The sequence below is a fragment of the Myodes glareolus genome, chromosome 3 (genome assembly GCF_982192425.1).
Source record: "Myodes glareolus chromosome 3, mMyoGla1.1, whole genome shotgun sequence".
NCBI lineage: Eukaryota > Metazoa > Chordata > Mammalia > Rodentia > Cricetidae > Myodes > Myodes glareolus.
Genome location: NC_142028.1, coordinates 75703705 through 75725508, shown reverse-complemented (window position 1 = coordinate 75725508; position 21804 = coordinate 75703705). Strand labels below are relative to the sequence as shown.

The 21804-nt window shown below is 51.5% G+C and overlaps 1 protein-coding gene across 4 annotated transcripts; it reads right to left on the bottom strand.

The window, feature by feature from the left end:
- Window positions 1-1324: 1324 nt before the first annotated feature.
- On the bottom strand, window positions 1325-21231 carry Ipo13 (importin 13). 4 transcript variants are annotated; one of them, XM_048450509.3, is made up of 20 exons: window positions 20466-21210; window positions 17995-18731; window positions 12135-12275; window positions 11890-12031; window positions 11621-11787; window positions 11294-11414; window positions 11060-11207; window positions 10511-10692; window positions 10411-10437; window positions 10079-10213; window positions 9774-9917; window positions 8199-8279; window positions 7595-7732; window positions 7321-7417; window positions 4635-4687; window positions 2425-2491; window positions 2283-2341; window positions 2067-2156; window positions 1586-1767; window positions 1325-1492 (listed from the first exon to the last, which is right to left on the bottom strand). In XM_048450509.3, the coding sequence occupies exons 1-20, from the start codon at window positions 20547-20549 to the stop codon at window positions 1396-1398; spliced, it is 2892 nt and encodes a 963-aa protein (XP_048306466.1). In that variant the 5' UTR covers window positions 20550-21210; the 3' UTR covers window positions 1325-1395. The 4 variants fall into 4 exon arrangements, 3 of the variants coding, with proteins under 3 accessions (XP_048306466.1, XP_048306467.1, XP_085554906.2); XM_048450510.3 differs by having other exon boundaries at window positions 17995-19025; window positions 20466-21208; XM_085698780.2 differs by lacking the exon at window positions 1325-1492 and having other exon boundaries at window positions 1587-1687; window positions 20466-21231.
- Window positions 21232-21804: the final 573 nt, after the last annotated feature.

The following is a 21804-nucleotide window of genomic DNA, read 5'->3' as shown; positions in this document are numbered from 1 at the left end:
CCATGGTCCTGATAAGCCTGCCTTAGCAGTCCTAGAGCAGAGTTGGGTTCACAAGCAATACTAGGTTAGGTAGCAGTCCTGTAAGGACTGAAAGGCCTTCCAGCCGCCGCCCACCCACTTTGTACAGCCCCCCTGACCATGCACGAGTCAGGTGTTCTAAAACAGCCTATCAGGCTGCAGGTGATCACTAGTTATGACCCAGCGCTCTGTCCTCTTGCAATGTACTCCAACCATTTTCCTCCAAAATAAAAATATACGTAAATAAATGTAAAGAGAAATAAAGTCTGGAAATAAATTTCCACTCCATTTCTTCCCCCACTCCACATGGATCCTGAAGGCCCATATTTTCTCATCAGAAATGCAACTTTCTCCACTGTGTACAGTAGCTATGAAAGGGGTCAGGCTTAGTTAGTTTGGGGTAGAACCAGGGACCTAGTACTCAGCATTGCTGATTAAATGTGTACATGAATCTAACAGGAGTGTGTATGGGTTGCTGATGCTGACATAGCCTCTCACCCTGGGAGAAAGGGCAGTATTTGGTTCCAGGCTAAGCAACTTAGACAAGTACCCACTCTGGGAGCTAGGTGCCCTCCCCCCAGAGCTAGGCGTCCCCACCCTAGGAGCTAGGTGTCCCACCACTCTTGTTTTTGTTTTTTGAGACAGATCTTTCTTACTTTTTACCTCTGGCTATCCTGGAACTCATTCTATAGACAGGCTGGTATCGAACTTAGAGATCAGCCTGTCTCTGCCTCTCTAAGTGCCGGAATTAAAGGCATGCGCCATCACACCCAGCCTATGACCCTACTATTGTTTTTGGTTTTGGTTTTTTTGTTTGTTTGGTTGGTTTTTTTTTTTTTTTTTTTTGGTTTTCAAAACAAGATTTCTCTGTAGCTTTGGTGCCTGTCCTGGAACTAGCCCTTGTAGACCAGGCTGGCCTCGAACTCACAGAGATCTGCCTGCCTCTGCCTCCCAAGTGCTGGGATTAAAGGCATGAGCCATCACCGCCCAGCCGTCCCTATTATTGTTTTTTTTTTTAAATTTATTTATTTTATACGCATTGGTGTTTTTGCCTTCATATATGTCTGTGTGAGGGCGTTGGATCCCATGGAACTGGAGTCACAGACAGTTGTGAGCTGCCATGTGGGTGCTGGGAATCGAACCCTGGTCCTCTGGTAGTGCAGCCACTGATCTTAACTGCTGAACCATCTCTCCAGCCCCCCGTCCCTATTATTGTTAACCAAGGCCTGGGTCCAAGCATCCTTCGATTCTTCCATCAGGCCTGGGTCCAGTTAGGTGAAGGTGGAAACAGAAAGGACACAGGCAGTAGTGAGGATGCAGGTTTACTCTTTGGGAATAGGAAGGGGTAAGAAGGGGTGAGTGGGACACAGGTGTCCCTCAGTAGTCAGCTGTGTAGTCTGTGCCATGTAGTCCCCGGCACAGAAGTGTAAATTCCTTCACCATCTCCTTCACCCGTCTCTTGTTCACTCGCTCACTGGAGGAGGGAAGGGAGAGCATGTTAGTTAGTATTGTCCACCAACACCATCACCTCCAGACCCAAGCTCAGGCCCACACCAGCTCCGCTCACCGAAGGATCTGCTGGCTGAAAGTGTCCTTCTGCTCAGGGCTGAGACGAGCAGATGGGAAACCAGGTGGCTGTAGTGCCTCCTTGATCCATACGCTCAGGAGGCTAAAGCAGTGTTTGTTCAGGGCGAACAGGATATCGGCAAAGCAGTCCATGAGGCTGCGGGAGGCCTGGCCCCCAATGGCCTAAGAAAGAGGGGTTCTCAGTACATAGCCTTTCTCCGCTGTAGCAAGGAGTCTTAGGCACACTGCAGGCTCTCTGGGATACGTCCACAGCCAAGCTCTTTAAGTAGGCACTGTCTTCTGAGAGCCAGATCGTCACAGATCCTCACAGCAACCCCAACAACATTCGGATATTTAATCGCGGGAGAGACAGAATCAGACAGCTTAGGAAACCAAAGACCCAGCCCCCCACCCCAACAATACCAGCTGCTTCAGCAGTGAAGGTCTCCCCACATACCGGCCCACCACTTACTCCAGCTCACCTCCAGAACTGCTATGAGCAGCATACGGCCATCTTCCTGTACCACTTTTCCCACAGACTCTATTTCCCCACACCGAGGCAGGAGCTCAGTCTGCAGAAGATGAGAGGCCCGTGAGCCCCATCTCCTTCCCACCTCTCCCTGAGGACAAGATCTGGACACCACACCTCCACCCCGAGTCCTAGGGGCACAAGGGCCAGGGGTTAGCATTGAACTCACAAAGAAGCCACAGGAGGCCTTGACAGTAGGTGCCTCAGGGAACTTGAGGGCCAGCACAGCTGTGGGAGAGGTGGAGGTAAATCAGATGGGGCCTAGAGATGCAGGGGAGCCCAAGCCCAACTCTCCACTTGGCCCCACTTACCACACTGGAACACAGCTTTGACATCCAATCGCTCACACAGGAACAAATCTGGCTTCCGCTTCAAAGCCTGCAGAAGGTGGAGCTGGTAAGCCCAGCTCCAGGCAGCTCCAAGGATCAACCCCGCCACTCACCTGCCACCCGAGCTCCTAACTTCACACATCACATGTACTGGATGCCGCCCAGACATCTCTGGGAACTCACATTACCCCAGAGTTCAGTCAAGTGAGAAGCTGCCCCGGGGATGCCGAATATACATGTAGGTGTACCCGAATGCCCGGGGATGGGAGAGGCTGTAGGTGGGGACCATTAATGCAGAGTTTTTAGATCCCAAATCAGTCCCTAAGCAAAAAACCTTCCTCTCTCCCCTTCCAAAGGCCCCAGGTGGCCAGTAGTGATTGTGTTTTGAATCACAGTAAGTGGAGGACCCTTGGGTTTGTGAGCAGGGTAGCAAGAGGCAGAGATAACAACTGGACATGAAGCCCCAGTCCAGCACAGCCCCAACCCAAACTCCTCTCGTTCTCCCAGCTCCTCCTCAAGAAGAGGAAAAGTAGAAGATCTAGACCCCTCCTCCCTTCTCTCTTCCAGGATACTCTGTCCAGGCCTGCTCAACCATCCCCACCCTAGGAGCCAGTGCTGCCATGGGGTAGCAGGTGGAGGGATGGGGCAGATGGCCTGCCCCAAGTGCTACCAGACATGGTTGGCACATCCTTGAGTCACAGAAGACGCTTGGCACAGCTCCAACAGTCCTTAAACACTGCTGTTCTCCAGGGACGTCCCCAGCGTACACCATAGACCTTTCCAACCCCTCATACACTGTCTGCCCTCGTGTTTATCCGAGTGCAAACACCCCTACATGTACCCCGACTTGAAATGCCCTCCTTACATACCTCTGTCATACTTACACACCCTCACATCCACTAGTCTGCACTTACAACACACTCTCACTACAGTTACACACCCAACCCCACACATCCCCAAAATCCACACACTCACAGCCCTCTCCCATGTACACCATCCCAACATACCCACAAATACACTCAAACACCCTCCTTGCCAAAGCACACCCTCACAGATCCCACACACATCCATCCAGGGTCAGCACACTCTTATTCTTCACTCCTCATATCCCCGTGAAATTGTGGGCTCCAGTGAGCAAGAGCCACACCTACTGTATGTGCTCACAGTCTGTTAGAGTCACAGCTTTACCTCAAACTCAGCGAATATGGGAAGAGCAAGCAAGGCACCCCATTTACTCCAACCCATGGGATCCTCCAACATGGAACCCATCACACTACCTCCATCCTCCCATAGCCTGACATACATCTGCCATGCCACGCTCATTCAGTGTTGGCATGGTAACAACTCACAACATTATTTCCATTAAAAACTCACCCCACCAGAGCAAACACACACACACACACACACACACACACACACACACACACACAGCCAACACATATTCATGTTTAGTGTCCATCAATGGTCTAACATCATACATCAACACACATACAGTGTAGAGGCCACCCTCCTCACATGTCACATCAATTTCACATGTCTTAATGTTCCGCACAACGTGCATCCTACTTACAGCACATGACGTCTGCTCCCTTCCATACCCAAACTCCAAACATACAAAATAAGGTCAACACACTTAAGCACACCCCAGGCACAAACACATCCTAGTGAGGTCTCTCAGCAGAGCCTGTACCCCACTTCCAGCAGCCCCACATACTCTCCACCAAATGGACTCTGGGCCGCACAGTGTACATTCGCCTTGAGCTCTGCTCTTCGGAGCTGCTCCCAGCTACCTCCTAAGAGCATTGGGAGCACTGAGGCATGCAGTCCCCGGCGGGAGCACGGGGACAGTGAAGCCCAGGCCCTGAACTTCAGTCCTACCCTTGACGTTTCTGGGTAAGCCAGCCACACAGGAAGTGCTGGGTACAGTCACCACCCCCTCCTCTCCCAGTCCCTCCCTTCAGGACCAGCCTCTCTCTGGTCTTTGTAGGTGACTGAGCTAGTTGAGGCAAAGGGGCACTAAAGGGAGATGTTGGGTTGTCAACTTCCACGGAAACAGATGAAGAAACTCTATTCAACTGAACAGAAAAAAAAATTTGTCAACAGAAAGCTAAAAATAGGCTTAAATTGAATTTCAACATAAGAGAAAGAGAAAGATAGAGAACAGAACGTGAATGAATAAAACTAAAACACACCTGTGCCAGGAGTTGCATAAATGAATCAACAATATCAGGATGGTCCCTGGGCCCTAAAATATAATAAAGATGGAACTTAAGAAAAAATTATACAAACAGCAACTCAACCTCATATAGTTATGTGGGACTGAGAGCCTGCAGGAGACAGCGTGGGGCACATGAGCAGCAGGAAGCAAGATAAAGAAACAAAACATACAAAAACCATGAACTGGGAGAAGCCCAACAGAAAGAGACGGCAAAGTGAAGGAAGGGTCTGCCCCAGCTCCCCCAGGGGCCTTCCACCTACTTCCCAGTCCCCCCAGTAATCCCTCGGTGCTCAAACACTGCTAGGTTCCACAGGGCTGAGGAAACATGCTGCGGCTCTGACGGTCTGGGGTGGCCCTACACTGCTTCTTGGCACATACTTCCCCATCACAGCCATCTTAGGGGAGGGCAGAGCTGGCTGTGGGTTGGTCCATGGCAGCTCATTTTGAGGTTTGGCTAAAGACCCTGGGAAGTCCAGGGCATGAGAGCTAGAGTAAGTGTCTCCTTCAGTCTGATGGTCTTAGAGCTCTTGATAGGGCCAAGGGAAGCATTTTGTTCAGTTTACTTCAACTAAAGAACTCTTATTTGGGTAAGGCAGGGCCCTGGGTGCTATGAGGCTGGTCAGACATCATTGGTAGGGCCAGGGGGTAAACTGCATCATAAGGCCACGACTTTGCTCCATCCCAGCAAAATTTCTTGACATGGGACAGAGACTTAGGAAACCAAACTCAGGGCTGAGGACAGCTCTCAGTGTCTGGACATACTAAGAAAAGGGAGAATCAGTCACTGTGCTACCCCAACATCCACTGGGAAGGCGAGCTTGAAGAAGCCCGAAACTGGGACACAAAACAGGTATGGGGACCATGCTGCCCGACAGGTAATGATGCTGGCCATCCCTGCCTCAGCTTTGATAGGCATGAGCCTGCAGCTCCTGCCTGAAACACCACTGAGTAGCTGTGTGATCTTGTGTAAGCCACAGATGTTATTTCCCCACCTGGAATATGTAACCTCTCCCTCATTTCCTTCTGCAGGCTACCAGGAGCTACTACTTAAGGCTGATCCTCTCATCTCTGAAATCTGCACTACTCGGGTCCTGGAAAGGTCCAATGGGCTATATGCCTGGATCCCATTGTAGAAGAGTGTTCAGTGTGCAGTTCCCTTCCTGCTTGGGTCAGATAATGTGGAAGGAAGGTTCTGGGGGCAAGGAACCCTCCTTGATTCAACAGTGTCTGAGCCTGGCCTCATTCTGGACACAGGGGATACAGTAGAGATGCAATCCTGCCCCTAGGGGGCTCAGACTAGGCAGAGAGACGGACATTTGGAGGTTACTCATTTCATGGCCTGTGCTCATTTCAGCATTAGTGTGGTGCAGGGTGGCACATAGCTACAAGGACCCAGCTGTGCCTCAGAGTCACTTGTCTGAGGAGTAATGCCTGCCTCCTAACTAAGGCATGTGAGCGCTCACCCAGCAAGGTGAGCACTTTTCAAATGGAGGGTCAAGGCACGTGGGTGTGGCTGGACTGCTCCCTTTCCTTCATGAGAGAACATTAGAGATACACCCAAGTTTGGTCATATGGGAATGTGACAATAACCTGAGGGCAAAGGTCAGCATTTGAGGGTTTTAGGCCAGAAAGGAAATGAGACCATATTACTATTTTGTGCAGTACAGTGTGACTGCTGCATGTTGGATGTATTGGAGATGGGGCAGGTGTTTATGGAGTTAATTCAGGTGAGGTTGAGCCTAAATTGAGAAGGGGCTCATGGAAGGTGAGAAGGAGTGGACCCACTGAGAGTTGAACACATTCAAGATCATTGGGACTCATCCAGAAAAAAGTACAAGCAGTGGAAGAGGTGGAGTTGAGGACAGTCACACCAGGTTTCCTCCCACTCTGGTCTGCTCCATGGTCCACAAAGAACCAGACATGAACAATATGAGCTAGGAGTACCCTTGCGCTCTGGATGGACCTCTAGTTGGCCTAAAAGCTCAAATCCAGGCCAGGCTTAGGGGGCTGAGGAATAGCATTGCTTCTGTACCAGGGCAGAACCTGGGTCAGAGAGGAAACCAGTTTCCAACTCTCTTAGGCAGAGGGCCACAGAAAGAGGGATTTGGACCACCGTCAAAGGGACTCTGGGTTCAGAAAGGACTAAACTTTGATATGGGAAAAGGAATCAACACTCTTGAGTACTTCATATACAGAAGCCCAAGCCAGGCCCTAGGAACTAGAGTGCCTGAAATGATATGGAAAGGAGGCTCAGCGAAGGCAAGTGACTTGTCCAAGGTCACACAACTAGCTTGGTGGTGATGAGCTTAGATTCTAGGTCTCCCCGGTTTCATAGCCCATGCTCCTCCAACTTCTCATTATATCCCAAAGGCAATGAGCTAGACTAGTGCCCCAAGTCCCTCAGAGTCTGAGCCCAGCTTCCCCAGTAGCCAGGCTGCACAGGCAGGCTGTAAAGACACCATTCACCATCTTATCCACCTCAAGCCCAGAGAATCAACTACTTATAGGTAACAATTGTGCGGAGCTTCATCCCCCGTTTCCCATCAAGTCCCACGTGCGACCAGGGGATGGAGAACAGAGTGGGTAGCTTTGGCTCCCCGGTGGAGGAAGCAGAGGCAGTGGCAGTGGCGGTGGCAGCAGAGACCCTGGTTGGCACTTACCTTGCTGGAAGAGCGTGAGTGTGACGGAGGTGGCCAGCAGGAAGAGGGCCTCGATTGGGGGAAAGTGGGCAGGCTCATGAGCAAAGATGTGGACCAGCTACAACAAAGCAGGGAGGGCTGGTCAGCTGAGGTTTGCCTCACCAGGGCAGAGCAACACCCCTGGAACACAGGCGGGGACCCCAGCCATGGCAGCCATCTGACACCACCCACCCAGGGCCAGACCTCTGAGTAGGGTGATATCCGGAGCACCAACTGCCCAAACCAGAAGACCTACCTGCCGAGTGAGGTCAAGAGCAGAGGCCTGGGGGATGGTGCTGTACATCCGACCCAGCATCTCACAGAGCTGCGGCACCATGGGGGCAAAGTCATCGAGCAGTGTCTTCACAGACTTCTCGAAGATGGCGCACACTGCCTGAGGAAGAAAGAAAAGAGACCCTCGTCAGCAGGTCATGGGAGGGAGGCCAAAGAAAGGACCCTTACCCAGAAGTCTGGTCAAACCCTGCAAGTCAAGCAAGGTAAACCATCTACTCCTCAGCCTGAAAAGAAGGGGCAAAAGACGAGGAGCACGGGCTCAAACTTCGTCACTTAGCTCCTGCTACTTACGTCGCTACCATTTCCTTTCAGGGGACAGTAAGAACAACTGAAATCTCAACTCAAAAGGACAACGCAGAGCCAGGCCTCTGGTGCTACAATGGGCACCTGCTACTTGGTCCTAAGGTCGCTCTTATTTCACCCAGCACTTCTGTGAGTCTGGGGTGGCGGCAGGGTAGGGATGCCTTCCCAAAAGACGTTTCTTCTTGTGTCAGTGTTGCCGCAAATCCTTTACTCTGGCACTTTTGGCCAAAATCAGCCCAGGAGCAGAGAGGGTCAGGGCTCACCTCGACCACCTGGGCATCGTTCAGCCACTTGCTCAGCACCTTCTGGATGAGCTGGAAGACTTGTTGTAGCACTACCACCACCTAAGGACACAGGGAGGAGTGAGGTACCACTGCTGCCGCCTACCCGAGGACCTGGCCGGAGGCAAAGGGCTCAACCCCTCACCCTCGACTGCACATTGAGATGGTGGTACACAGGACCCATGGGGCAAGAAATGGTGTGCTTAACCCCCCAGAAATGAAAGAGAATATTTTGAACTGTAGGTCATTTCAGAGGAGGACTCAGAACTGCAAAGCAGAAATGTCCTAAGCTCTTGATAAAATTGAAATAGCTTTGCAAACATAACAAAACAAAACAAAACAAAACTCACTCTCTGTTCATTTCTGCTCAGAAAAAAACAAAGCAATGGGCTAGCCCCTGAGGAGGAAGAGATGCTGTCTCACCCAAACAGGCGTGGGGCAGGGAGCCCCAAGGGATGCGTAGATACGGGCAGCTTATGGCAGAGCAGAGAGCAGGCTGGGGTCCTGGGAGATAGGGAAGGCAGGATGATGACTGCCACAGAAGGAAAGGGGGCTCTGCAGGACGATGAGGCCCAGGCTTGGCCTGGAGCCCATATGGGAACTGACGCTAAGGTGTGGTGCTGAGCAGAGGCCAGGGTGTCCCTGGCTTCTTTTTTCCAGGAGAAGGCCTAGGGTGTGCATGATCAATGACCAAAGCAGCCCCTGGTATTTGTATAGAACTTTACAGTCTGCCAGCCTCTCTCACTAAAGCCCCCCTCTGCTCCTGTAATGAGCAGATGCAGACCCCTTTGAGAGGGAAACTGAGGCTTGTCCCAGATCAGACAGTTTGTAAGAGGTCACCTGAAGGGCTGGAGATGTAGCTTGGTGCCAGAGTGTTTGCCTAGCATGCACAGATACAGAGCCCTATATTCAATCTCTGACAGCACAAAAGCAAAAAAAAAAAAAAAAAAACAATCCACTTACAAACACCTTTGAGCCCAGCACATGGGAGGCAGAGGCAGAGGCAAGAGGATCTCTGACTCAAAGCCGGTCTTGTTTACATAGCAAGTTCCAGGCCACTAGGGCTACTTAGCAAGACCCTGTCTCAAAAGAAAAACAAAAACAAAAAAGCAAAGAGGTCATCCCAAACCCACGGCACTCATCACCCTGCCCAGCAACAATCTTGTTTCTGTGCATTTCCTCTCAACGGCAGGCAACCGGGCAACCTGAGTGCCTGTGGGAGAAAGTGAACGCTCAAGCAGGAGGCCCTAAGGAGACTGAACACGAGCTCATAATACAGCTCAATGGGACCAAAGGATAAGGTCAGTGTCCCTCACAGGTGGGGGTAAAATAAACCTTAATGACCTCACCTCAGCTGAGCTGAGGACAAGGAAAACATCATCTAGCTGAGGACAAGGGATGCAATAACTTGGCCACATATAAAGTGGAAGGTCAAAGGACCAAATGCATAACCTCTGCAGGGTCAAGAAGCAATGCCAACATTATCGACAAGGTTGGAGAGTGATAGACAATCCCACGAGGAAAGGAGGAGGGAGTGGCAAAGACAATGTCACCTACTGGGTTGGGTCCCTGTGGCACTGGCAGTTTCCGGAGCTCAGGGCCTTCGTGATCATCCTCATGATGACTGACATCCAGTGTGGTGAAGAGATTGGAAAGAAGCCCCAAGATGTGGACAATGGCCAGCTTGTTGGAGGGATTAGGCTATGGGGAGAATCAAATCAAGCTCTAGACCTCTGAGCCCCAGCCTAGGGGCCAGATCACTCACCACCAGCCCTGAGTGCCAACTCCAACATCTCCACCCAGATGTGCACAGAGAAGCCCCCGAGTCCCAGTGCTGCCCCAGGTCCCCAGAGCTCACTCACTATCTCTTCTGCCAGCTTCTCCAGTTGTTGGATGTAGGGGGAGATGAGTGAGTGCAGGTTCTTAAGGATCTCTTCCACCTGCAGGGCTGACAGCAGGAAGCCCAGTGCCTGCATTAGCCACATGCACTGGCTTGTCTGTGGGGCAGAAAACAGGGATGGTCCATCCTGACCACATCTGCTTGTGAGTAGAAAGGAGAATGAGCCTCTTGGGGAGGATTATAAGAACAAAGACTAAGAGACAAGTCAGGAAGAGAAGGTAAAAAAGCAGGATTCAGGGGTAAGCAATTCCCCACCAAATATCCAATGAGACCTCTAGAAAGCTTGAGCCGTACCTTGTGGATCTGCTTCATCAGCACATCCTGGGGGTAGAGAATAACATATCAGTGTGGAGCAGGGCACTCCGAGGCCTGCACCACCTGGGGCACCACATACCTGGGAGACAGCTACAATATTGGCAGCATAGGGTGGCAGGTCGTATTTGCACTCCCGGCAGATCTTTTTGAGGGTAGACACAGAAGAGACAGACAGCTCAGGATTGCCTAGGGCATGCAGCACAAGGGGCAGAACATTGTTGATCATGACGGGGTGGTCAGCCAACCATTCAGACAGAGCTCCTGGACGAAAAGGCAAAGAGAAGGCTCTGTGAGGCAGGCAAGGCTTTCGGAATGGTTGAGCTACAGCCTCAGTACATCCAGAGCGCTCAGAGGGTCATGCAGGCATAAAGGCATTGACCTCAATCACGAGCCTCAATGCTGAAAAGCAGAAAAGGATCACTCAACGGAGGCCTAGCACTGCTGCTCCACTAATAACAGCAAACTAGTATCACTGAGATGCAGCTCAGTGCACTGCAGAAAAGACTTGCCATGACAGTTAGCTGGCTGCAGGGCTGACTGTGTGGGGAAGGATTCAGCAGGCCAGCCATGCTCAGGGATGAGTGCTATAGCTCTAAGAATGTGGTCATGGATGAATGCCAGGTCTCACCAATGGTGAACATGACAGTATCTGCCAGCTGCACATTGCTGATGCTGATCCGTGGGATGAGGCCAATGAGCCCAGGCACCACATCAGAATAGTTGACATCGATGGTCTCTGCGATGGATTGGAAGCCATAGAGCAGGGCCTCTGTGTGCTGGGGAAAGAAGGTACCACTGGTTTGACTTAGGAGGAGGGTGTAACAAGTTATGGAGGGCAGAGAGAATTAGGTTTGGGAGGTACCTGCCAGGAGTAGGGCTCCTCTGAGCTCGTGAGCAAACGGCCCAACTTGTCATAGAGGTTGCTAAGCAGCTCAGCCCCCAGCATCTCATAGACATACATGAGCGTGTCTGAGATGTCCACCCTGAAAAGCAGATGAAGGCCTTTTATACTGCTTGGATCTTTAACATAATCCAGGAACCTACTCATGAACCCTTATAACCCTGCAAAATTGCCTAAAGACTAGAGAAAGGAGCCCCCAGAAGTCAGTAACCATGGCTGACTGATTGCCTCTTCCCTTATTTAATTATTTAAGACTGTTTAGAGCGAGGGTTGGCCTGCTAGCATCACCTGTAAATTCGGAACTGCTCCTTTTCATCTGAGGACCAGAATCCGTATTCCTCATCGGGAGGGAACTGGGCCTTGTGCAAAAGCACATCCACCAGTTGGAAGTAGACTGGCCGGTACACCTGCTGGTACACAGCCTGCTTCTCTGCCTCAAAGGACAGAATGTCATCCTGAGAAAGTCAGGAAAGACAGTTAGCCACTTTCCCAGCAACTACAGAAGCATGATTCAGCTTCATGAAGGCTCAGTCCAACTGACGGTCACACAGACATACCTGCAGCGTGTACCAGAAGGTGAGAGTGAGGGAGCTGGTGGTCTCATTGACAGGATAGTGGCCAGGAATGCCCGTACAGAACATGATCATGTTAACGAGTGCCAGGAAGCTCTGCCAGTGCTCTACTTGGTCTAGCAAGGCCCTGGGATGGGGAAGAGTTAGCTCATTGTACCTCTCCAATGAGGGTCCATAACTTTAACCTTCAATGGGCCCTGCCATCCCACCATCAGTGCCCCACTCCCTACCGAGAGTGATTCTCGCCCAGGGCCACAGCAATGCGACAGATGCCATGGGAGGTCTCCATGTCCCCATTCTGAACTGCCTGTCGCAGTTGTTCCTGCAGTCCCAGAACCAGCGGAATGAGTCTCAGGAGTGTGTTCACATACCTAGAGGCATGAGGTAAGGTGACCCATCAGAGTCGTCTGCCCAACCCCAACAGCTTTGAGAGAGAAGCACAATTTCCCAGCCTTCCACCAAAGCCTTCCTACCAAAAAGAGGCCAAGGCCACTTTGATGCTGCTCATGCTGAGAACATCAGGTCAGAGATCTTTGGGAGAGCTCTGGGCAGGAAGCACAAGAAAGTCTAAGATGCAGATTGAAGTACTTCCTGCAGCAGGACTGGAAGCTGATGCTGGGATGGGTTAACGCTCGGAGGGAATCAGGATAAAGAGAATGTGTTTTGCATGAGAGTGACAAGAATTTTGGAGGCCCGGAGGCAGACTGTTATAGGTTGAACTGTACATCTCCTAAAAAGATATGTTGAAGGGTTGGGGAGATAGTTCATCTCATACAACCACGAGGACATGAATTCGATATCCATAGTCTATGCCAAAAAAGTTGGATGTATTTGTGATGCCAGTACTGAGGAGACAGACATGAGGGTTCCAGAGCCTTGGTGGCCCAATAGCCTAGCCTATTTGGTAAGCTCTGGCCAGTGAGAGGTTCTGTCTCAAAATACAAGGTCCATAACTCCTTACGAACAACACTGAGGCTGTTGTGCACATACACAAACTGATGATGTTGGCAACCTATCTCCCCCCCCTCCCCGTACCTGAAAGCATGGTCCTACTTGGAAAAAGCACTGTTGCAGACAGATTGTTGTGCTTCTAATCCAGTATGACTTCTGTCCTTATAAGACAGCCACGTGATGAGAGACGTCATGGGACAATGCCAAGAGAAGAGAAAGGCAAGCACTGGAGCTGGCAGCTGCAAGCCAAGGACTGCAAAGCTGCCAGCCAACCGCCAGGCAGGAGGCAGTGGGAAAGAAGTCTTCAGCAGGTTCCAGAGGAAGCACAGTCCTGCTGACACCTTGCTGGCAGCTGGCAGCCAACCGCCAGGCAGGAGGCGGCAGGGAAGAAGTCTTCGGCAGGTTCCAGAAGAAGCACAGTCCTGCTGACACCTTGCTTTCAGACTTTAGCCGCCACAACTGTCAAGCCATTTCTGTCATTCAAGCCGTCCATTTGTGGTACTTGGTTATTGTGAATCCAGAAAGGAACTGGTCAGTGTCAGGAGACACTGGACAAGGGTGATCATAAAGAGGACTTTGGAATGTCACAGGGCATCAGTTCCCACTAGTTGCCGCCAAGTCCCAGCTCCCGTGTCTGGTGGCAGCAGGATTGGAGTGAACAAGATGATGAACTTAGAGCTAACAGGTAAAATGGACAGTACGTAATAACTGGCTGATTACAAAAGACAGTTCTCCAGATAAGTAAAGCTTGGAGTTACTGAGACATAGAGAAGGACCAGGATGCCTTAACAAGAGGTGACGTCCTGCGTTAGCCAAGATGTGCAGTAGAAGTGCTTAGAAAGAACAGGACATAAAACCCTGACGCCCAGTAGAGAAGGAAGAGCAAGACACAGATTTGGGAATCTCCAGCTGGTAACTAACGATACACGAGTCAGAGAGCTGATCAGGAAGAAAGTACAGAGAGAAATATAATGTCCAGGTCAGAGTCCTGGAGCATAGACAGGGCAGGCAGTGAGAGCCAGGACACAAGGGGAAGGGAGATGGGGGCGACAGTAACTCCATCCACTCTGTGGGGAAGGTCAGGTACTTGGAACCTCTCTGATGTCAACCAGTAGTAATTTATATATGGCAGGAAGGAGGACTGAAGGTCCATGTTACCTAGATTTGGACTAAGCAAGTTGCTAAGCAACACTATCTGGACCTTAGTGAGAAGATGAAAGGACATAAGGGGGCACCCAGACCAGGAATGTTGACTTCCTTTTCTATAACCCCCATTCTAGATTCTGCTAGTAAAAGACATCCACCCCAGTTCAGAGACAGCCCCAGGGGGTATCGCCTGGAGACAGCTGGGATAGCTTCAGTCTCAGGATCCTGACACAGGCTGCACCATCAGACAATGGGTACCTTCAGGCCAGGCTCTAGCACAGAGTCAGGGTCAGGGCCAAGGCTAGGACCCATAAGCTCCCTAGCAGCTGAGATGAAGGCTATCTCCACAGCATCTCTGCTGTATCCTCTACTTGCCAGTTCATGCAGACAGAAGGTAGGCAGTGAAGGCTCTTAGTAGGTTTTATCTGAGCCTAGATAGGATAGATCAAGGGCAACACAGCCTAGAAGGGCTCAGAGTACTGTTCAAGGTCAAACAGGAACTTAGACACAGATTAGACTGAGACAGTCTTAAACTGCTACAGGTCTGCTTCCCTCTCCGAGCCCCAACACAATCTCCTGCGAAGGGTCTATGCCAATCTGGGTTTGTATCCCCAGACCTCATGACAAGAGCCCAACACCCCATCCAGTTCACTTCCCTGCCCCCACCCCATTCTCTATGAGAAGGTATTCCAGTATTAAAAATATATTTCAAGCTGGGCAGTGGTGGCGCATGCCTTTAATCCCAGCACTCAGGAGACAGAGGCAGGTGGCACTCTGGGAGTTCGAGGCCAGCCTGGTCTATAAGAGCTAGTTCCAGGACAGTGACAGCTACACGGAGAAATCCTATTTTGAAAAACAAACAAACAAAAAATGTGTTTCAGGGGGAAAATTCAAAGGAGAGAACCAGAAAGCAGGAGCAAGTGTAGAGGAACAGAAAATAAAGATGAAACCAGTGCAAGCTGGGCTGGAGGGAAGGCTAATATTGGAACACCCAGGAAGGCAGAGTCCGGATTACCCAGGAATCTGTCACCCAAGGTGACTTTCTTAACCTAAATATAGCAAACTAGCCTGGACAGAGCAGGTCCCTAGGCCAACTCCTGGCTTGTTGTAGCCCACCCATAGTGAATTCGCCTGCGTAGATTTTCTACCATACAATACTGGAGACCTCTAAGCAAACAGAACAAGTCTGAGGCCTCAGAGGTTTCTAGCCTTGTTAGGGGAAGCCTGAGAGAATGGATGTCTTTAGGACCACGGTGAAGGTTGTATCCAGGAGGCCTGGCTCTAGATGGTCAGCTTCTGCAGCTGAAGCAGAGCTGTTGGGGATGTCTTGGCTGCCGCTCACACTGAGCTCAGCCCAGACCTACAATTAGAGCTCTGGGAGCAGAGCTGAGAAAATGGGAAGAGTTGCTAAGCAACCAAGGGGCTGCAACCAATGGGCGCCCAGGAGGCTATGGGTTCTCTCACTGGCCCCTTGCTTGCTCATTTGTTCAGAAGAGAAGGGGCATCAATTACTTGCTAAAGCTCTTGAGACAGTCTGGGAGGGTAAACTTAGATGTATCCAAGGATACCCACCATCACCCTGGTCCTTGCCCTGCTAATTCTCCTTAGCCGCTACCTAAGCCCATTCAGCACTTGAGCCTCATGCGGCCACAAGAGCTCTGACTTGGTATCCACCTTATGCTAGGGACCCAGAGGTATCCTATTAACTGCCCCTGCAAAGATAACAGCAAATATCAGCACATATATGGGATATTATGAAGTACATGGGAACTACACTAAACATCTCATGTTCTCTTATCTAACCTTCAAACCAAAATGTTTTCGGCCAACACTTATTTTTTTTTCTTTTCTCTTTAGTGGTGGGATTGAACCTCGAGGCTTATGCATGTTCGGCAAGCACTACTACTGAGCCCTTGCTCTGTCTACAGCCTTTAGAACTTTAAAGGGCAGTGCTTAACAACATTACCCATGTGTGCACATGTATACTCGTGTGGGAGCTCTAGCCCACCGCTTCTAACAGTTTTTACTTCTTACCACCAATTTTAAAAGCAAACAGCTTTAGTCACTTTAACAGTAGCTTTCTGTTTCTCTCTTAAAAGAGAAAACAAGGCTACCATTAAACTTAATCACAAATGGTAGATGGACAAAAACATCATGCATGCAGCTCCTAATTTAAAGCACGTGGCCTAAGCACAGCATATATGTACTAATGGGTGCTGCTGATCTCCTCCCCTGAGTAAAAGCCACAAAAGAGCTGCCGCCTCTCAAGGAATTGGAATACTCTTTACTGAATACCCAGGGCTGGCCCTGTGCACATGACAATGCCCTAGCACTGCAACTTCTCCTTGTGTCTGGTGTGACCGCCTCCTTTTATGCTCAGAAGTGGTTCTACCCAAGGTCTCACATTAGTAAACGAACTCTGAAATTCAAACTCAGACCCGGTTGTCGCCAAAGCTTGAGTCACCTCCCACGCAGCTTTCAGTGGTGTTCCCCTCCATGTCTACCCAGGATTTCCAAAACTCTATCTCTCAAGTATTAGGCTCAGGTTTTCAGTCTTGTTCTTTCCGGCCCAACTTACACCCAAAAGAATCTCAACAAACCATTTTCTCCATGTAAAATCCTTTAGTAACTTTAAACCAGTTCCAGGATTAAAAAAAAAAAAAAAATTCTCAAGCTTGGCTGACAAGGTCCTGCATGATTTGAACCTGGTCCTCCTACAAGTCTGGCCTTCCAGTCCAGCTCTCTGACCTAATGATACAAGCCACCACTAGTTCCTTCACATCTTTCACTTTGCTTGGGTGCTTCCATCTGTCTGGGATGTTCTCCCCAAATCCATCAACTGTACCTGACTACATCCGAGTACAGCTTGGTTTATCACTTCCTCTGGGCAGGCTTCCGTACACCCCAGACTGAGCTAAGTGCCCCCCCTGGGTTTCTGAGCGACTGCTCCCTCTGTTCGTACTGAATGCTAGTTACCCACCCAGATCGTGAGCAGCTGACATGAGTTAAAGCCTCCACCTGTGTGTTCCAAGTGTTCAGCACAGGGCCCAACACAGCAAGGCCCTAATGAATGTTTGACAAACGCAAACTTCACTCATTTCACCCTCTTTCTGGTCTTTAAATGTGCTGTGGCACTGTCCACTCTGGAGTTTTGTGCCTGTTGTGGTACTCAGAGGCAGAGGGAGGCGGATCTCTGTGAGGTCGAGGTCAGCCTGGTCTACATAGCGAGTGCCAGGACAGGCTCCAAAGCTACAGAGAAACCCTGTCTTGAAAAACAAAACAAAAAACAAACAAAAAACTTAATGGTAACAACAACAACAAAAACCACCCCAGTACAGTAGAGAAGCCCAAGCTTGGTCTGAAGAATCCTTGGGTACTTCTCTTGGAAGTGAACAAAACTAAAGCTGCAGTGGAGGTGATGTGCCTGCCCAGGGGCTGCAGGGAGCAGAAGAGCATTATGGAAGCACAGGAAGTCAGGAGAGTGGCATGAGATGATGCTGGTGTGTGCCTCGCTGTGCAGGTGTCTTTAGGAGTTAGACCCACGATTCTGAACTTTAAACACTGGTTGGAAGGGAAAGAGTAGACCCTCATTTTCAGGAGGCCACTCTGGCTGTCGGGATGACAAAGGGGACAACACGAGGGGAAAATCAGGAGACTGGTAAGAAAGCTCTGCTACAATCTGGGAATGATGACAGCTGGGGCTGGGGTGGCAGCAGAAACTGAAAATAATAGATCTGCAATATGATCGGGAGCAGAACAGCCAGGACTTAGTGACTGGCTGAGGGGAAGACAGGAGGCAAATATTTTAGCAGTCTACCAGATAATTAGTTGTTTAATGTCTGCCTCGCTTTCTCAACCATGAGGACAGGGACTGTCTCACTTGCATCTTTGTTTCTGTCTCCAGTATAGGATCAAAGAGGATGACAGACATTCCATTAACGTTCGCTGGACGGATGGGGCTGTCCCATTCTGGGAAGCCAGAGACAAACTCACCTTTGGGCATCAGGCTGGGAGATGGCATTGACGATGGCCTCCACGCTGCTGTCAAAGAGCTCTGAGTCCTGCAGAGCAGCGAAGGCAGCCTGGATGAGCGCCTCACAGTCCTGCAGGGGTACTTCCAGCTGCACCCAGCTGGAGAAGCACTTGAGCACCTTCTGACGCACACAGCTGGGCGAGCTGGGCTGTTGGAGCAGTTGCTCTAGCAGCGGAAAGACAGCCCCACACTCCACAGCCAGGCTGGTCCGCACCAGACCTTTGCGGTACTGGGGCAAGCGGCTGGTCTGGAATTCCTCGGGCAGTACCGTCAGCAGCTCTAGCAGAGCCAGACAACGGCCCTGGCTATCCACCGGAGAGTCCTCAGCCTGGAAGAGTCGAATCATATCTGCCACGGCACACGGCCAAGCATCAGGCATCATGCTGAGAGCCAGGGAGGCCAGTGCCACACACAACCGCGTCAGCACAATTTTGGAGCCACTGGCAAAGCGGGTAATCTGGGTGAAGAGCTGTGCCTTTAGGCTTTCATACTGGTCAGTGGGGATGTCACTCCAATAGCGAGAAATCTTGATGTGCAGGGCACTGGCCCCAAAGTACTGGATCTCAGGCACCTTGTCCGGCTGTAGGAGCTGCCAGCTGAAATGCCAGGCCTGTGGAGAGACCTGGGCCTGCATCAGCCACTTCTGAGCCAGGTTCTTGTTCTCAATATTGGGGTCGTAGTAGAGCTGGTGCAGCGCCTGCAGGACAGCACAGGACTGAGCAGGTGCTGGCTACTCTGGATCCTGCCAGAGCCCAGAACAGAGGGTGTGACTTGGTTCTGCAAGATGCTGCCTCTCCCTGACTGGGGGGAGAGGGAGTGAGCAGGAAGGGAGAGCTTGGGTTCAGCTGACCTCTTGAGAGCCTGAATCTTGCCCATGTTCTAGCATATCTTCTTCTTATAGTACAAATGGGTTCTGAGAGGGGTTCTCCATGGGAAAGCGGAAAAGGTGGGGGCTGGGCTCTTCCCACAGGGAGGTATGTGAGGGCAAGGCCTAGAAGGAAGGAATGGCTCCATAGGGGTAAATGTAAGCTTGAGACAAGTATAGAATAGCCTGAGGGGGGCTGGCCCTTTCAGATACAGCTGCTCCCACCGACACCAACAAGCAAATCCCACTTGCTCCCCAGGATCATCCCGAGGTCACTCCGGAGGCCGGCACTAAAGCCAGTGTGCAATCTGAGAAGGGCTGCTTCAGGCCAGGGAGCCCTGGAATAGAGATTCACTGGAAGGGAGGGCAGGGCGAGAGCATCTTCACATCGCACATGTAAGCCTCCAATCAGATGACGCAGAGAAGCCTTGGCCAGAAGCAGCTCAAGCAAGTGCCTACCCAGGAGCTGTCAGGAGCAGAATCCCCAGGGCCCCAACTCCAATGGGACTTCATGTAGTAAGAAAACAATGGCTCATCTCCCTGGTAGCATAAGGAACCATGTGCCGCCATGCCAACATTGCCCTGCCTCAAGGGCTAGGTTCCCTAAATGGACTCCATCCATTAACCCATTAACCGTATCTATAATTCCTGAAAGCCAGTTATGGATACTGCCCCTTGTTTAGCCATCAGGGATGCAAAAGTAGACACAAAACAGAAACAGAAGGGATGCATTCTCAACATTTGTTAGGGGAAACAGGGCTCAGGAATAACAAATGAGTTTCTACAAGTGCCCCTTGCTGTCCAGCAAGGTATCCCTAGCTCTCTGTTCATCCCAGGTGTGTGTGTGTGTGCATGTGTGTGAGCATGCATTCCTGCATTCCAGGCTGCTGGGAGAAGCATAAAACCAAAAAAGAGGGCCTGGGCAAAATGGAGAAGTCTGGGAGGAAGCAGGTGAGTTAAGGAAGGGCCTGTTAAGTTGCCAGCAGAGCCAAGCCCCTTGAATCCGGCACAAAGCCAGAGAGCCAGACACTCCTGCCTGCCCAGGATTGGCTTGACTTCCATTCAATAAGTAAAAGACCCTTTTCTGAAGATGAATGAAAACATAATCCAGGTGCTTTTAGTTCCAGATATTTTTGGGAACCTTTGACTGAACAAAGCGAGTCAGGTCCGGGATGGTTTAGCATCAGTTTGGTTTCTAAAAGGGGGAGGGGATGGCTGAGTGGCAGGTGTTGTGAGTTCCTGGCTTCCTCCAGCACTGCTCCTGCCTTTCTCCTGGAGCTGGACAGGAGCCAATTTGGCTAGAGGTCTAAGCCATCAGCACCCTGAAGGGAACAACCTAAGACCCTAGAGTATCTGTCCGAAAGGGGACTCTGTCTACAGAAAGCCAAAAATAGACCATTAGGCACTGCAACACTGCTATCCAAGCCTGCCGAGAGACGGTAAATACCAGGTGCTCTAGGGGCATCATCCCAGCGGGCACTGAGCCCAGGCCTGAGCTCTGGCATTAGTGTCTGTCCCCAGAACTTCTGCTCTGTCACTGGCGTGCCCACCCCGAGGCCCTCATACCTTCTCCACGTTCTCCACAGTGAAGTCCAAGGCTGGTGCTGCTCCAGCCCCTGCAGCCCCCAGCTGCTCCTCCCGCCGCTCCATCTTTGCTCCCTGCCTGGCAGGGAGGTGGACCCTGATCTGTCTCTTGCCCCAGCCCTTCGGCTGTTGGCCCCCTGCTAGACCCCGGCTTGAATACCCAGGAAGTGGTGGGATGAGGGGATGCCCAGGGCGGGCATGGCTGCCGAGGCCTCCCCACCTCGTTTGGAGTTGTAGGGGGGCTTGCAGAGGTCAAAGGGTGTGCTCTTCCAAGGGGACCCACTGAGGTGGCTCCCAAAAGGGAGGCGTCAGTGAGGCGCTCCCAGGCAAGGGTCCTAGCGGGAGGTCACGGCTCTGTCCCTTGAATCAGAAGTCATAGGGGAAAGAGGCCTAAGGGGGAAACCGAGGCCCGGTCCCGTGAGGGGTCACAGGGTCAACGGCCTGTACCCACAACACCCTAGTCTGGGTGAGCTCCTAGATGCTATGAGGTCAAGGGGCTGGGAGATCACCCGGGAGAGAACCCTTCGCGGGATACAGAGGCGTCCAAGGAAGCGCGGGGTTGCAGTTTCGCGAGTCTGGGGCAGAGTCGGTGGAGTTGAGGGGCTGAGCTAGGACCTCTCCGTTGGTCTGGCCCACGATCCGTTCGCCTCCCGGGTCTGGCCCCGCTATGGTCGCTGCCTCCGCCCCAGTGACTGACAGACAGGCCGGCCCGGCCGGGACGGGGCGGAGACCTCAGCAAGACGCGGGCTGTCCCGAGCGCCTGACCCCAGTACCACTAACTCAGGCCCCCACCCACGCCTGTCCTGGCCCGGCACGACCAAGTACATCCAGGCACGGCCCAGCGGAACTACGCGGAAACTCATTCCGGGTCTTTGGCTCTGTCCTCGTGCCAGTTCGCGCGCCCCCGAACAGGCGACGGGACGGCGCACCGCCAGGGGCCCCTACCCGAAGCAAGGACCCGCCTCTATGCATCCTGGGAAATGTAGTTTTTGTTGGGCAAGAAGGCGGTGCCTGACGAGGGAGGCTCGGAGCACGTGGGTTGAGGTCCTGCAGAACCCTAACCTATTCCGGCCTACCAAGGAGGACCGTCTTGCTCAGTTACAGTGCCCAGGAGTGCAACTCCTGCCAAGACTTTGGACCCGTGGAAGGAGTTGGAAGCCAGGGATGAAGAATGGAGGGGAGAGGGTCAAGTTCTACCGATGCTCACTGCAAGGACATGGTCCTGCCCAGGGGACTGACTGGTTGTGTTGGTGAACCACCAGCATCCTCCAGTGAAGAGAAGAGATAGCAGTTACTTGGTTTCCCCCAGTTTAAAAAAAAA